General features: G+C 32.6%; 1 protein-coding gene across 1 annotated transcript; it reads right to left on the bottom strand.

Moving 5' to 3' along the window:
• Nucleotides 1-12,824: 12,824 nt before the first annotated feature.
• On the bottom strand, nt 12,825-15,917 carry LOC107437797 (alpha-latrocrustotoxin-Lt1a-like). The gene has a single exon (XM_016049897.3). The coding sequence runs from the start codon at nt 15,915-15,917 to the stop codon at nt 12,825-12,827; it is 3,093 nt and encodes a 1,030-aa protein (XP_015905383.2).
• Between the last annotated feature and the right edge of the window lie 2,537 nt (nt 15,918-18,454).

Raw genomic sequence — 18,454 nt, 5'->3', positions numbered from 1 at the left:
TCCGGAATCAGGTAGTGGGGAAAATTTGCTTTCGTGGAGGACTTTTGATGAAACTTACCCGCATGTGCGATACATGGAGAGGAAAACCACGAACACATTCCATGGTTGGCCTGACGGCAAGGGGACTCTAACCCCTGATTCGTCTACCACTGTATATTACGTCGGAATTGTGCTCGGTGCAAGCGGGATGCGGAATTCATATCGACCAGCCATTGCTGGGATTCAAACCCGGTTCACCTCACTAAGAGGCGAACGCTCTATCCCCTGAGCTAACACGGCTCAATACGAATATAATGTCACATTTTGAGCTAACTTAAAAACGAAACATTGCTGCATGATAAGACCCTCACTCGGCCACAAGATCTTTTGCGCAATGGGTTGAATGGGATGCCAGGAAGTGACGTAGTGTGGGTATCTCGATCCTGATAGGTTGCTGAAACGTTTACGTTATCAACTGTTCTTTCCATTCTATTTCAATTCTATCTAACAACTGTTCTTTCCATTCTATTTCAATTCTATCTAGCAACTGTTCTTTCTATTCTATTTCAATTCTATCTAGCAACTGTTCTTTCGATTCTATTTCAATTCTATCTAGCAACTGTTCTTTCCATTCCATTTCAATTCTATCTAGCAACTGTTCTTTCCATTTTATTTCAATTCTATCCAATCCCGTCAAACATCCATTCTCTTAAGAGACACATTCTAAATTTTTTCCCAAAGATTTCAATTCTTTCACTCTCAGAGGTTTAACAAAAAAAGAGGTGCGAATACCGTGTGAAACATAAACGAACTAGTTCTGCATCGAAGTTGCCAGGTACGCAAAACAAAAATATATCACGGTTACCATAAAATACGAAAACAAGTCATGAAGTTAAGTCAAAGAAGTAGACGAGAAAGAATTACATTTCAACCCATTCGAAGTCTGTATTTCACGTTCGTTTAGAGAAACTTAGCTCAACTTAAAGAAGCCATTTTGCTGATAAAGATTCGCTGACGTCATGGGTAACATGTGTGGGTATGGAAGGTATTCTTCTTCCTGAAGTACCCAATTATGCCCTTTACCTGTCAGCGCATCCGTACTTGACTCTTTCTGATTTGCAGTGTCTCAGCAGTTCTTTTATAGTTTAGTTGTCTCAGTATTCATACATAACATTAAAAACAGAATTGTCTAACACAGTTGTTATCGGTGCATTTTCATTGGCTAAATAATCACATAGTTGAATTCCTCATTATATTTCATATGTTTTCGGTTGTCATCAGTCTAAAATGAACAACGGTAAATATTTTTGCATCGCTCATTTGAAAGTTTTGACTGTAACTACTCTTCTCCGTAATTATAACATTTTTAGTTTTAATTGTTTTTAAAAACTAAAAAAGTGCTTTCTTTCTTATAATTTCATGATATTACCTTAATATGTTACATTTTAAGATAAACTTTATGTAAATCAGACTCTAAATTTATGAACCGTTTTAAAATTATTATTTTTTGGTGCAAATTATATTAATATTATATTTTGGATTAAAGAGATTCGTTAAACAATTAAGAAATTCGATCGGCATCATGCGCATAGTGAAGTATGCACAAATATTGTATTTAATATATTTGGTTAACGAAAACAGTAAACTAAGGTCTTATCAAATTTGTAATAACGATGTACTTTTTATTTTTGAAATGTTATTTTAAAAAGTGATTCCTGAGCAAAATTATTTGTAGTCACCTAATAATAGAATTCAGTTGGGAAACGTTTGGACGTAAGCGTAAACAGAATTATTATTTTTGTTCATATACTTTAAGTGAATTTTGTAGTAAGAAAAACTTTTTTCTGCCAAGAAACATTAATTATTGCGAAGGAGGCGTGGTTTGCCTTCCGATGAGGTGAGCCTGGTTCGAACCACAGCGATGGCTGATCGATACGAATTCCACACCCGGCCCACACCGACCAGACGTAAAATATCTTCAGTGCTAGACGAATCATTTGTTAGAGTCTCCTTTCCTTCGGGCTAACCGTGGGAGGTTTTCGTGGTTTTCCACGCCATGTAACGCAAATGCGGGTTAGTTCCATCAAAAAGTCCTCAATGAAGGCAGATTTCTCCCAACATTTTATCCAGGAGTTCCCTTGTCTTCCGGATTGGGTTCAAAATGACACGGCTTGACACGGAGTTGAACAGTAGTAGTTTTAAACTCAAAAGACTGGATCTGCTGACGGTTATAAAATAAAATAAAATTATATTCGCATTTAACGGGATTTTCAAGCATTTTTTGGGACTATCAAACTCAATGATATGGAAGCATAAAGTAGTGGTATTCATGAGCCCAAAAATTGGGTCGGCTGTTCAGTGACGGTTATGAAATAAAGTTATTGCGAAGAAATTATCGGGGTGGGTGAGCTGTAGCGAACAGGAGTTGAATAGCTATGATAAGTGCTTGAATGTCCATGATTATAATTTTTTTTGAAAAAATTGAAGAAAATGTATCTTTCAAATGTAAATATGCAATTTATATTTAATCTACGTGCATGTCTTATTTGTGGAGAAATAGAGATTAGTTTTCGAATTCTCCTCCCACATGTGTGATAAATGAACTTTAAAAATTTTGAGTTTTCCAACACTATAATTAAAGAGCTGGTATTTAAAAATTATTTTTCAAAAAATAAGTCGAAATTTTTTGGTTTTAGTGAGAATCTTTTAAATACGAACAAAAAATAAAAACCAATTTTTTCTGTCCACCACTTAAAATGCCTTGGTGTATCTTTGAACATGGGTCGAACACGTGTCCTTTCGGTCGAATACCGACCGATTCCATAATCATTTCTGTGATGCTCAAATATATTTTGATGATATTTATAAATGATGTTTGTTTCTGATCTCATTTGGTTCAATGTAAAAAAAAAATGCATTTGATACAATACCTCACTTGTTCAGATAGCAATATTCCCGTTTGTCTAGATTTTGCCCTTTTTATTCCATTTTTTCTTCCCACCAAAACACGATACGCGAGTTCGAACAGTTCGAGTTAGCGATACCGCGATAAAAAAATTTTCATTGAAAATTGTGCTTCCTCTCCATTGTTGTTTTAAAGTTACGTGATAATGAAGCAACTCTAGATTAAACTATGAAATTTTTCAACCGGCAAACAAATTATTGTTGGATAACTTCCTCGCAGCGGTAACCTACTACCATCATTTATTTGCATATCGATGTCTTGAAAGATATTTTTTCAGCATTCGAATCTTCTTGATTTAATCTAGATTAACTTGTAATCATTTTTTCTATACCTTAAATTTTATATAATCTATTTAGTTAAAAAAGAATTTGCCATGAGGGATTTCGTCCTTTGTGTAGCGTCCTCTTAAAGGAGCGAACTTAAAAGTTTCCGCTGAATAGAACTTTATTTTTAGATAACCAAATAATTCCTTTTTTTTACTGTAGTATGATAAAATTATATTTTTGTCAAATTCTTGCCTCCCCCTGAAAAAAAATGATTTGAGAAACCTTTTCGTGCATTTATTTGACAATCATACCTAAATAGAGACTTCTGCATTTGTGTATTGCATGAGAAGAATTTAGGAACAAAAGGAAAGACAACACTGATTTTTAATTCAAGACGAAATTTATGCACAAAAAAAATCATTGTAATTTATGAGTAGCAATTTACCGCTACCAGAGCAAGAGCACAATTGTACATAGTATAGAGTTTTGTTAATGCAAGGAGATTTGGAAACATTTTTTGAAGGAATTATGTCTTCAATATTCAGAATTTTCAGGTTTTATAGGATCTTTATGGGCTCTCGTCTCGGATGAAATATTTCTCACAAATTGTAGTTGATATCTCTTCTGGTAGTTGTCGTAATCTTTATTCAAAGTTCAGTACATATTCTACTTTATTTTTTTTAAATGTGTAAAACTAAATTATGAATAAATGCACAGATTTTTATTGAGTGCATTAATTGTCTCTCTTGGGTTATTTTCTATGATTCTATGTGATCATGAAACTGGGCTCATTCAATCCTTCGTATTTCACAAAGCATTTTACTTGCACTTTTAAGGCATCTCTTTTTTAATGTCTCGCCATCTCCCTTAAATGTCCTTTCCAAATTTCTCTTTTTTGAGACTTTATTTCTTCTTTCAAAGGTCTGTTGATCGAAATCTCCTTTCAAATACCTGTTTCCCGTGATTACTTTTCAAATGCACTTGCAATCTCCTTTCAAATATCAGTTGCTCGAAATTCATTTCCAAACTTCTTTCCTTCGTGATCTTTTAAAAAATGCTTCTTTTCCGTGATCTTCTTTCAAATGTTTAGGTTTTTTTTAATCCATTCTTTCGAATATCCTTTCAAACATTAATTGCTCGAAATTTCTTTCCGAATTTCTTTTCTTCGTGATCTTTTAGGAATGCTTCTTTTTCGTGATCTTCTTTGAAATGTTTGAGTTTTTTTTATCCATTCTCTTAGAAGAAGTGGATTATTCTATGAAAAGGACTCTATAGGCAAAAATATATTTTTCATCTTCATTTTTTTTCATAGGCTTAAACTAATATGTGTTGCAAAGCAAGATATGAACCAGAACGATAATAAATGGAAATACTAAATGTTTCATTTTAAGCAATATGAATTTCAAAATAAATAAACAATTTTAGCTAAAATATTTAAAATGATATTCTTATTATACATATTTTTATGACACGACATATTCTTATTAGAAGTTTAAAGTAAACATTCAATTACAAATACATATTTTCATATTTCAAATGTGAAGTGCATGAACTTGAACAAATTATAGAATCAAAACCATTCTAAGAAAAATGCTAAATATTCACAATTAGATTTATGAGCATTTTATGATTAAAAAAAATTCTTTAAGGTATATTCTGGAAAACTATTACAAATGATGCATAGAATTCATTTGCATATATTTTTAAATAATTTTCAAATGAGCTAAATAAAATTGTTTTGAGTCTTTTCAATAATTCAATCAAACATGGGTTCAAATGTGATAATTATCTCAAAATTCATTTAAATAATATTTTTTGTGAAGCCAGTTCTTAGAAGATAAGAATAATTATAATTAAAGAAATGAGAAAATGTTTGTGGTACATTGTATCTTCGAAAAGCAAAATAAGGTTTAAAAATTTTGGTGAAAGTCCCCTTTTCAACTTCAGCCAAAACGACCCATTTTGTAATCATGTATGTCTTTTGTATATATATATATAAGGTGTTAAGTTAATACCGCACTCAATATGTATCTTTAGAATCCTTATCAAAAAGGAAAACAAAATATGAAATTGATATTTAAAGGGAAACAAATCCGCTATTGAAATCTGTCTTGATTGCGTGAATAAACAGAGAAGATTCGAAAAAGGATTATTTGAAACTCCTTCCAGCCTCCAATGAAACCTGTTATATTTACTACTTCCTCTACTGTATAGGATACTCTATAGGATATTTACTACTTCCTCTACTGTAGTTTGTTAGATTTCGATAGAGTTTTGTTTTTGCCTGATTAAAAATTAATTTACAATCTCCAATGGGGGGGGGGCGCAAATTAACTTTGAGGTTGAAATTTTAAAAGATGGTTGAAATTCTAAAAGAGGGTTGAAATACTAAAGATTTAAATTTTGAAATTTTATAAGTTTGATTTTTGATACTGAAATTAAAATGCAAAGTCGTCAAACTTTACTTAAAACTTAAATAAAAAATTCACCTATAACAATTTCGTAAAAAAAAAGAAATTGGTTTAAATATGTACCATAAAACGAAGAACAAAGCAAAATAGACATGTTTTTTAAAATTGGCCTGGTAAATTGTGAAAAAAAAAGATGCAATTATTTATGAAAAGCATTTAAAGTTTTCCAAAGACTTGCATTAAAATCACTTTCAGTGCCCACATATCAGAATTAAGTTATGTAGGTCTTAAATGCACTGAAAAAACAAAAGAGCACTTAACTTTTCTGTTTTTTGAACAACAGCAGAATCATCATGCTAATTTTTTTTTTTTACTTATTGTAAAATATTTAATAATTTATGGAAATTATTTAATTTTTTACAGTAAAATACATAACAAAATCAATAAAGCGAATGACACTTTCGCAATTTCACATTATATTTTTTTTATAAATCAATCCAATGTAAAATAGACACATTAGAATAAGGACAATAATTTTTTAAATTTTACAAATGTACCATACAACTTACTAAGTGCTCAAAAATAAGTTTTTTTACAGAATTGAATAAGTGATTCATTTTTAGCATCGATGTCGCAATAACCATAATTTGTTACATTAATACAATTTGATATAAAGCAAATATATATATATTACCGTGAATGACCGAATGTCGACTTTCACCCGTGAATGTCAACAATCACATAGTCGCTTTCGTGAATGCCCGAAATATTTGTTATATCCGATTTGATATTAATTTATTCGTTGATATTTATTCCATATTTAAATATTTGCCGAGGATAGATTAGGAAAAACATGAGTGTTCGGATTACCGGTTGAATGCATATTAAGAGGTGGTACTTAAAAAAAACATTGAAGTAGAGAATACCGGTCAGTGGCACTTAACTAGACCTAGTATATATTTCGGACATTTACTAAAGCGACTATGTGATCGTCCACCCATTTCGGTCATTCACAGTAACATGCATGTATAGTTTGTCTAAAGTAAGAACTTGCCTAGCCATTGGTCTGGACCCGTAGCGGTGACTATGGTAACGGGGTCGTATAACTGATTCAAGTAGGGGTGTGGGGTCACTCACTGTTTAGGACAAGATTTGTCTTGGATCGTCGAGAGAAAGGGAATCTTTTTCTTCAGTCTATTGTGTTAGAGTGAAGAGAAGCTACCCTTCCTGAAATGCACTATTCCTGTTTCCATAGCAGCAGACGGCCACAGACTTCAAAGCTGGGGGAGATCTTACCGTAGATAAAATATACTGTTTTCTTCAACCCCTTCAGGACTTGGGGAGAGAGAAAGATCTTCACCTTCTTAAAGAGTACGTAAGCATACTAATAGGAGAGTACCCTATTGAGATCACGTCCGCCTGATCTTGGGTCACTAGAGTCAGAAATCTTGTGATCCGTGGTCATGAAATCTTGGACCGTGAAGATTAAATCGTGTGTGATTTGTGACACACGTTACATGATCACACGAAGGGGTTGAAGCTAAAATGGCAGTTAACATATTCTCAATAAATTTACTACAATTTTTTTTTCTTTTCATGAGGGCATTTTTGCACAAAAATGTAAATATTTGATCAGAAAAAGAGTTTTTCTTCTACAATGAAAAAAATGAACCTTATCATGTTTGCTGTACTTTAAGAAATGTTTCAAAAGAAACGCTTTATTTTAACAATGATAGCTTAAAATTCTGAAGAAAAAAATGGTCACGTGTATTACAAAGTGAACACTGCAAAAAATGATATAATTGGCCATTACCAGGTCCACGGGCCAGTAGTGCCTAATTTTGCCCTATAGGGCATACGAGGTTGGATCAAATATAAATGAGACTTTTAATCACTAAATATTAAAATTTTACTTTAAAAAATTACAAAAATGTTATTTTTCGTGAACACACTTTTTCCAACGTTTTTGAAGTTTCTTAGTCCCGGTGGCATAGAAAGAAGTAAACCAATTGCAGGTTACCGACAAATGTCCTTTGATTTGTGTTCAAACACCTTTGCTGAGATGTTTCGTGATTTATGCTTTGCATCTCTGTTAACTTTCCTTTGTCAGTCGTTATTGGTCAGTTTTTCTCTGCCGTGAGAGACTTCTTCACGAACCTTCTTTAAATAAGTGAGCTTTCGACAGGATATCATTGCCAAACTGTAATCTGCGCAAAGTTTCAATAGGTTTGACATTTTCTAGAGTTATTATCCATTTTGCAACTGCATGAGAAACATAGCTCTCACTTATGATTAATTGAATAACTTGTAATAAAGCTACTAAAAAAAGAACTTAACACTTTCAAACAATATTTTAGACTCTAGATAAAGTTCTATGAGAATAACAATGAGAATAAAAACAATTAAAAAAACAATGACATGACAATGTACACAAAATAACTTGTTGCCATAACAATGAAAATAAAAATCGTCTGCTGCGATTAAAAAAGTCCCATTTTTATTGGATCCATCGACGTACTATAACGTCACGTATCATATAAAAGGTTCGAAAATTTTTAAGTATAATATCTTGAAAGCAATCATGAACTTCAATTTTTATCATAATTTGCAAAATAATTGCAATGATACTCCGAAGATTTGATTATTTTAAGTATTATTTGTTTATTCAGAGTTTTGATCTGAGAAATATTCAAAAAGTTATGAGTTTGAAAAATATTTTAACCAACTCAATGCGATATTTGCAAATAAAATGGAATTTTATTGCAAATAAAGGGAAATGTTTTTTTTAAATGATTTCTAAATAATTAAAGAGAAATTAAAACATATAAAATTTCCAGCAGCAAAAATATCTCACACTTTTTAAATTTTTTCAGACAATTTATTGCATGTCAACAACAAAGAATATTCATACAATTAAAAGTTAAATTACAATTATTTTTCTCTTTCTTCCAATACAGTTTTTACTTTAATCAATTGGGTATTTGCATTTCAAGAAGAAGACCTCCCATACCCACACATGTGACCAATGACGTCAGCACCAGCTAATCTTTATCAGCAAAATGGATTATTAAAGTTGAACAAAGTTTCTCTAGATATGTTAGAATGTTAATCAAAGTTAATTAAATACAGATCTGTGTCGCACATCGAATTAGATGAAATATAATTCTTTTTCGTCTACTTTTTTTACTTAACTTAGATTAATTATTGGTTTACCTATTTTATTGTAACCATGATATATATTTGATTTGTGAGTCTGGCAACTCTGATGCAAAACTAGATAGTTCCGCATTGTTTTGAGTACTTCAGCAAAGGTTTGCTTCATCACTTCTTCAGTTTCAACATTTTAATCAACTGATGCATAAGAATTGCAACACACATTATTACCATCACTGTGTTTTTCTTTTTAATACAAATCTTTTTCTCAAATGTAAGTAGAATTTCTGAACGATGGAAATGAAAATCAGAAACAATCTAAGCGGGTAGCATTATAAGGAATTTGTGTCGATACATAGGGAAAAGCGAAAGATGCGATGGATCGACTGTAATAGAAAAATTAAGTGTGACAACATTTGTATCAAAATTATTAAAAATACAGGAGGCTGCGATGGGTAACTAGCAACTGTTACTAGGTATTGTGTCGCACATTCAGTATTCCTAAGTTTGAATATTCTGAGTGCAGGTGGTTATTTTTCAAAGCCTCCACTCTATCAAATCCATGAGTCCTCTGGCAAAGTCACACACCAAAATTGAAAGACTCACACAAACCAGAATTGAAGAAGAAAGAAGAAATGTTCCATACAATCGAGGATGTGTTCGGATGCTTCAAATTGCACACGTTGAGAAGATTTTGCCCCACATTTTTGAAAGTTAAGAATTTTAAATGGCCAATGATGAAATCCTAAACAATTCTAGAGCACCACCAGGTCTTTTTACCTGCCAAACCAGTGGTAAACAGAAGGGCTTTTCTTCAGAGAGAAAATCTCCTGATGAAGTAGTCAGATGTTGCAACCTCAGTAGTGCCCCCATTTCTGCCAGGCTCATTACCAGAGACACCAACATTTACTTACTAGCAAAATGAATATATTTCATAAAATCATTCCTTATCTACTTTTAAGAAAGAAAAAGAAAAAGCAATGCTGAATGAGACCAGTAAGCAGAGCCTTTTAATAAGTTGGAGAAAAAAATTAAAACTAGTTTTGAATAACAAATTAAAAGTAGCATCGATTACACTTTGTCTTCTACATGAGATGCCGAATATTGCATTGAATACCACATCAGTGGATTGACCTGCGCTTTGAAAACGTGTTTATTAACTTAACGGTGGAATCTAACCATTGGAATTTCGACTACTTTCTGATTAGTTAAAACACTCAAGCCTGATGAAAATTCATGTTTCGATCATTTTCAGATACCCATAAACAAAATGTTTACGATACGATTACCAAAAAGGATTCATCGGTAATCGATATTCTAACTACTTTTTTCAATTGCTAGAGAACTCAAATCTTTCAACAAAAAAAATGAAGGACTCTTAACTGATGGCAATGCAAGTTACAATTTTTTTTAAAGTTAACTAACAACACTTTACCTTTATTCTGTCACTTTTTTGGTATAAACCAACAGACAGACAAGAAAACTAAAAAGAAGAATATAATAAAATAAACATTTCAAAAATTACGATTCACATGTGAACTAAAAAGGTAAAAATCTTTCTATTTTTGTCACACGTGAAACGGAAAGCGTAGGAATCATCAGCTCTCTTAATTATTCAAAGTTATTTGTTTTATGTTAGAATAATATTCTCCTTTTTAATCTACCTGAAAGTTTTCGAAATCTTTCATTTCATTTTATTATTTTAAAAATTAAGATTAATAAAACTGATAGTAGATTTACTCCTTAAAATTTACATAAGAATAACAATTTTGGGTAAAGGGTTGTCGAGCATCAAAAATGAATTTTTAAAATCCGATGGAAGTCGTAAAATATTTCAGTCATGTCGATAATAAGCGGATTCTTCCGGAAAAATTAAAATAGAAATTAATCAGTGAAAAAAGAAACAAATTGTTTTTTTTCTTTTATCTTTAAATTGCAATTTTTTTTGTGACCCTGCACTGAAATACATAACTGCCGTTTTCAATACTTCTGATGGAGGTACTTCGAATGGGTAGAGCGATATAGATATCGATTTTATGATTGTAAGCAGAATTCGTTTTAATAGTTTTAAAGAGTTTTGTTAGGACTCTCGCATATTTATTTAAATTATTTACAAGCAGTGGTTGTCAAAATCATTATAAATTAGCGTGGTTAAACAAAGAATGCAAATGTATAGATTGTACTACCACTTTAAAAATAAAAATAAAACCTTCCGCCAAGACCAGGAGATTGAGCAGCTATGCAAATAGAAAAATTCACCCTAATAACAAATGTTAGTAATCAAAATTTGAAACTTTCCGGACAATGTTTTTTTCTGAAGTGATGGTTTTTTTAATAATTGTAAAATAATAATTAAATTATTCCAAACGTGTCTAAATTAAATGAATTAAAGAAAAAATAAATGTTGAAAATTACCAGTTAAAAGAATGCTATACCGCGGGAAAAAACCTACATGGCAATTCTTTTTCATCTCCAGAAGCAAATTAAAATTTAAAGTATAAAAAAGTGAGTTCGGATAAACCTAGAATAAATCAAGAAGTTTCAAATGTTTAAAAAAAAAATTAAAAAAATCAAACTTAAAAAACTTACGATAGGATTACGCAATCTTCCGATACGCAGTGGGAAAATTATCGCGCAGTAATTTTTTTCTCGATATAAAAATCTAATGATGGTGTTTTCCATTGTTGTCAATACATTTATATTGGCCGAAAAGTCACATGGTAGGATCCAGTTTCCCACATTCATTTTCATACTGGTGTGGTTGTCATCAGCATGGCATTGATATAAGTCATAAAGGTATTGTTTTCCTATAAATATTTCTGTTTGCCTAATTTTTAAAGGTTAAACTTACCTGTACTGTTATTATTACGTTTTTGATTTTGTTTGGATTTCTAAATTAAAAGTTTAGGAGGTTTTTTTTTTATTATTAATATTACAATAATATAATTCTGCGTTGTATTTTAAGATAAAGTTATTTAAATCGGTGTCTGATCTTATTAAACGCTTTGCAATTATTATTTTTGGGGGAGGAAAATACATAAATATGCTGACATATGAATGACGATTAAAGAGATTCGTTAAATGACTTAACTTTCAGCTTCATAGACAAAGTGGTGAATGCAAAGCAAACTGTATGCATAAGCAAAAATACTAAATTGCAGTTGCGAAATTTGTTATAACAATATACTTTTAATTTTAAAAGTTATTTCAAAAAGTGATTACTTAGAAAAATGATATATGTTAACTTATAGACCTTAATAGTGACATAATGGAAATATTTGAACGTGGGAGGCTCAAGTGTTCTTTTCAGTACATATATTTTCAGTTGAATACTTTCAACTGATTGATGCCAAGAAGCAGTAATTATTGAGAAGCAATCATCGGGATTGGTGAGCGTCTGGATCTTGCCCTTTGAAAAACTTTTTCATTAATTGAAACTTCATGTTTTACTTTAGGATTACATGAATTCACTTTTCTCTAAACTTTAAATCTTTAACTATAGTTCGTTCACCAGATGTTGGTATTTGGCTCCACCTCCCCAAACGCAGAGTTCATTTCAGCGCGGGAAAGGAGAAATATATTTGCGCTTGAAATTGAGACAACCCTAAATGCGTGCCAAATGCAAACAGTGAATTCTTTTTCAGTCTAGTTAATTCAATATATTTTAAATTTAAAAACTGCTTTTTTCCCGACAAAATACTTCAAAAAGAACAAACTATTCACTCAAAAGAGAGAAATATCATCAAATTTATGAAATATTTAATGTTAAAAAAATTGCCCATAAAGATTGCGAAATAAATATTTTTCTTATACGATCGCCAAATAGTAACCACTTTCAGGATTGTTTCTCCTAAAAATAGCGAAATAGTATCGTCGGATACCAAGTGATGAAAGCGGAGCCAAGTCCCAACTATGCCTATGAAAACGGAAGAAAAAAAACTAGCCATGAAAAGTTTCCCCCGCGGCATAGCGTCCTCTAAAGTAAATCAAAAATGCTATTCATTAGTTCTTCAAACTGCTTTTTACTACACGCAAACAGAAGATAATATTCTAATAACAAGTGTAAGTAACGACATTTTGAAACTTCCCGGACGATTTTTTAGGATTGCTGATGATGAAACTATTCTTCAAGATGTGTGTTACAATCTTATCGACATTTTTTGGCTCCAAAGACGAGTTATCTTTGACGTATGAGCATAACGTACTTAATAGTTTGTTTTCATTACCACTCAAGACAGCCTTATAGATTTTCGAATGTACATCGAACAGGTCTCCTTCTTTTGCAACAGATTCCATGACCTTTTCTAGACTCTCCATGATGCTCAACGTGCGAGCACGCGCGTCCAACTGCTCATCGTCATTAACCCAATCTGAATTATATTTCTCATTAGTAAATTTTCTAATAAACAGGTCTAGTAAAAGTAAAGCACCGTTAATGTCTACGTGCTTTAAAACTGCGCTACTCTTTCGATCCAAATTTTCCTTGGACTTTGAGGAACTTAAATATTTTTTTCCGCGAAGATTCTCATTTCTTGATACTATCTTTCTGGCGTAACGATTCATGTTGTCACTAGTTACGTTTAATTTTGACCTGATAGATTCAATCAGTGATGATCGAATGTGACTATCTTCCTGGTGATCGGTTGCACGCAGAAATTTGCTGCTGCAGCGGTTTGCTCTTATCAGCATATCAAGAATATCTCCCTTAGCTAAGCCACACGCCAGTGTATCTTCCTGCCTTGCTGCTTTACCTGTTTGCGTTTTCTGCCTCTCTTCCGCTTTCAATATCTCTCCGATGATGTCTTTCTTTCCATGGATGATTGCCAGATCAAGGGGTGTGTGGTCATTAACTGTTTTTATGTAAACTTTCGCTCCTCTGGCGATGAAAGTGCTCACTACGTCTTTCTGACCACTTGCAGCTGCTAAATGCAGAGGTGTCTGGTTGTCTACGTCTACGCAATCTACGTCCATGTATGGCTGGTTGTTGACGAGCGATGGCAGAAGTTTGGCAAATTCTGCTTGCTTGAAGAACACTGCGTAATGCAGAGGAGACCACTCCCTCTCTCCCGCCACGTCATTGATGTGGCTCCTGTTGTTGGTCACTAAGTCTGTAATTAACCCATCGTGTCCCTTCATGGCGGCGTAATGAAGCGGAGTCATGCCAGTGTTGTCCTTTGGGAACATATCGACATTCTTCCTCTGCTGAAAGTTCTGGGTAGCCATGTACAGTCCCAAAATTGCCGAGTAATGGATGGGTGCTAAACCATTTGCGTCTTTCACATTCGGATCAACCTTCCGATTGGTTAATAACCTCCATACAATAGACGAACTAAAAGTTTCATCCGACACGCTGATATGCAATGGAGTCATTCCAGCCTTGTCTTGTTCGTTCGGATTGATGTTGGGACTTGCCAGCAGTTCTTTCACGGTGTCTTCAGACTGATAACGAACGGCTAGATGCAGGGGTGTCAAGTGATAAGTGTTCGATTTACAGTTTACGTCAGCCCTCCGCTTAATAAGTTCTTTCACGACATCGACCTCTTTCCTTTCCGAAGCTATATGCAGCGGGGTGTAGCCAATGGAATCTTTCTGATTAATCAGCGAACGATCAATGTCTAATATCCGCTTTAACATCCCCACCCTCCCCGATTCTGCGGCAGCGTGGATAACCCCTCTCTTGTTCTCGAACACTGCCTTTACACTTGCTCCCAGACTTATAAGTTTATTCATGTTATTCAAAATCTCATAATCCTGGTACGAATCTACAAAAGCTAAATTATACAAATCTCTGTCTACATCCCTGAATGCTCTTTGAGCGTTTGATACGACTCGTATCAATTCCGGGGGATTATTGTCGAATTTTCGAAAGACTAGCCTGTTCATGCGATTGGAATTTCTCAACTTAATGTCAGGGTTAGCGATATCAATAACTTCCTGCTGTGGCAGCCATTTGCTTATTTTAGAATATTTACCATCGCTTTCAAATTGTAAAGCATAGCTGACCTTAGCACCACGCTTCCAATCTAAAAAGTTAGTATTACTGCGTCTTACACCCACGTAAGACTTGAATGATATATCGATGTCGTTTTCCGGTGCTTTATCGATAACTGGTAAGGTGATGTCATTTATTTTTTGTTTCAACTGCCTTAGTGTTAAAATGTGACTTTCAAAAGCACTGTACAAATCTTTTTTAGAGTTTCGCATGTCATGGCTGTTTTTAGCACTATCCAACAACTGAATGACTTTATCGATTAGACCATTGCGATTTGTATTCATAATGCGCTTGAAAGTGGTAAAATAAAACAAAAGTTTATCTAAATGTTGGTTGAACTCACCAAGTTCGTTCGTTTGGTAAAAGTATTCGGATATGTACGCGTACTCGTCTAGAAGGGTAAAAACAATCGATGCGTAAGTCAGTGTGCCAAAGTTCAAAGCTGCGAGGGCGTTATACGCATTCTGATCGTTTATGTTACTCGGAACCGCGTATTTCTTGTTGATCATCGAAAACAGTGCTTCAAACAAAGAACCTTGCTGTTTCACATAATTAAATAGAAAATTATCTTTTAATTCTTGTTTTATTATGTTTACGTATTCTTCTTTGCTCGCCTCCCTTTTACTACTTTCGCTGAAAGCAATTGACATCCTCGCGTTTTCGATATCGGATATGATGTCGCTGATGTCTTGAGCTGTAATGGACGTTAGAATGCGCTCAAATCCAGCGTTCATCTCTTGCCTGGTTAACTCTAGCTGAGAAAGTGTTTCGCTCACTTTTTCAGAAATGCCTTTCAAAATCTCTGCTTGCTGATCCAATTTACGGTTGACTTCGTTGAATTTTTTGTCCAGTCTTTGTTCTAATTCCTTGAATGGAACGTCAGCGCAATCTCTTTCGATACTGGTGTCACCCAGCAAACCCTTAGCAGCTGAAGCGCCCAGCATTATGCCGCCCAGGACCACCCCCAATCCCGGCATAACCAAAGCACCTGCAACCGAAGCTACAGCACCCGCTATGCCAAGCCATGTGTCTGAAACGTTCTGACCATCTTCCAATCGTTTGCAGTAAGCGGACAGCTCCTCTAAACTAAGCTCCCGCTTCAGACGCATCAAAGCTGTACTTTTATGCGCATAATTCCCATCTAACGCCATGTCGTTTGAAATAAGAAAATAAATCAATACTTACTTTTTCAGCAAAACAAAAGAATTTTCATAAAGTATCAAAACGCTGTCTGGAGTAGTCATTTATATACTATCGAAGCAGTGATTCTTACTTCGTCTCTGCCATCTGCTTTGATAGATAGAACAAAGTAATTCGAAAAGGCTAAATCAAACACAATATCAGATTCGTCGTTTAGTGGCATATTGACGTATCTTGTCACTTTTTTCCCTACAACTGACGTCTTTCAGGTTTAAAGGTTTTTTTTTTTTCAACATCTGTTTTGTATCTCTGAGTATCATATACTGACAATTGCAGAAATTATTATTAGTGAATAGGCTAAAAAAGCATTTCGTAGTTTATCAAATATTTTCGAAATTGCAATGGTTGAGCATTATAAATCGATGGTTGACCGTGTACTGTCTTTACATTTTAAAGTTCTCAAAACAGAAATCACTAATCTCCGCTTTCCTACAGGTCAAGTAATCCGCTATTAATCCCTCAACTTTTTGGAACAACTTCTGATGAAGGCATGCTTTTCTTAGAATAACATTCTTTTGAATTTTCAAATTAAACTTATTTCAAATAAACTTTTTTTGAATATCTACTGGTTATAACTAAAGGGTGTTACTCATCAAGAAAAATTAAAAAAGCCTGAATTTGAGTCTTTTTTTTTTTTTTTTTTTTTTTTTTTTTTTTTTTTTTTTTTTTTTAAAAAAAACACGGAGAAAAATTTTATTTTTATACAATCTAGCTACTAAGCAGAACACTGATTAGACTTCTTTTTAAAAAATTACTAAAATATTTAAGGCATTGTCAACCTTTTTTTCAAAAAAAAAATCGGTTGATCGGCGATATACTTAGATAAATATTTTTTAAATATCAATAGATAATTCTCAAGTTTGCATGTTTTTATGAGCAATGCAGCGTTGCAATCAAGACTACGAAGTTAAGCACAAAAACAAAATTAACTCGACTCCGGCTTGTTTAAATGTTTTGATCTAATGAAAATTAGTCAGACAAATATTGTATAAACGAAAATATTGCTGAAGTAAATTTTATGAAAATTATTTAAATTATGTAACTTATCACAAACTTAATAACTAATCATATTTGAACGTTTCTGAGTCCATGTTTGCATAAACTATTGAAAAATGTCTAAAATATCTTTTAATTAAAAAATTCCAAAATCAAATTTACTTCAAATTTATTTATTATTAATTTCAAAATTATTAATTATCATTAGTTTTTTTTTTTTTTAAATATGCTAATGAAGTTAACGCATCATTTGTAATAGGTCATGAATATTTCCGAGGTTAAGATGATTCCGATAAGATGTTTATGTATGTGAGAAAGTATTGTGCAGCGTAGCTCATTTTTTTTTATTTTATAAGTAATGATTATGCACAATTTAAATTCTAAGTAGAGTGCTAAAAAATCCACTCTGAAATTTTGTTTTAATGATTTCTGATCCCCGAAACATAACTTTTTCTTTTCTCCAAGCTTTGGACATGTACCTAGGTCATTATGAACCCTTCATCATATAGCCCAAAGCTTGGCTACTGGTCCGGCTCCACACCAGCCTAGGAACGAGCACAGTCAGCGAGAATTTATTCAGAATTTTGATATATGCAAAGTCACAATAGTTAAAAATTACAAAAGATCAAATATAATACAAGTTAATTATTAAATTGGATACATGTAAGCAACCAAGAAGTTGAATTGAAAAAAAAATTAGAAATTGTATCACATAATAACAAAAATAAAAAAAGAAGTATAAAAATAAAAACAAAATAAACTTAAAAGCCGTAAACAATTTGTTTTTGCTTAGACTAAATAAAAAATTTTGAAAAAGAATTTTTTTTTTTTACGGAAATTGAGGCTGGAAACAACTTCAAAATAGTTTAAGAGGTAAAATAAAATAAGAATTTTGAAAACCGAAATATCAGTCTGGCAATTGAGAAAAAGAGAAAGCGAAAAAGATATTAGAAACTCTAGACACAATTGTGTAAACTAATTGTGTAAATTGTTGCTTTACCTTTGTGAAAACGTAGAGGCAAAACAAGTAAAAAAGTGTTAAATGTCTACTTCTCTGTGACTCTGGCCTATTTTTTTTCTCTTGAAACGAGTGACGTATGTTTTTCGTTTAATTTTAAAATATAAGGTAACATTAAATATATTAAAGTTTGCTTTGTTATATTAAGTTTCAATTTCGTATTTTAGCTATTTGTTAATTTTGACTAGAACACCTAAGCCGTCTTTGTAATGAACATACAGGCCTGTATTTGCATATTGTTATGTTTGCATAATGTAATTGTTGACAATGAATAAAATAATCATATTAATTTTTATTACCTCTTTTTCTTAAACTTCTTTTATTTTATTATTTAAAATTTCTGCCAGTCACATATTCGACTTGTTCATCTGGGTAAATTGATGTTTTTTACCTCCGTGAAAACGTAGAGGCAAGTATCAACCTAGTATCAAGTATCAAGTTTATATATATATATATATATATATATAATTATTT

Source organism: Parasteatoda tepidariorum, chromosome 9 (genome assembly GCF_043381705.1).
Source record: "Parasteatoda tepidariorum isolate YZ-2023 chromosome 9, CAS_Ptep_4.0, whole genome shotgun sequence".
Classification (NCBI taxonomy): domain Eukaryota; kingdom Metazoa; phylum Arthropoda; class Arachnida; order Araneae; family Theridiidae; genus Parasteatoda; species Parasteatoda tepidariorum.
This window is presented reverse-complemented; position numbering and strand designations above follow the sequence as displayed.

Excerpts from the sequence above, each read along its gene's own strand:
- LOC107437797 (XM_016049897.3), bottom strand. The coding sequence starts at position 15,917 with ATGGCGTTAGATGGGAATTATGCGCATAAAAGTACAGCTTTGATGCGT.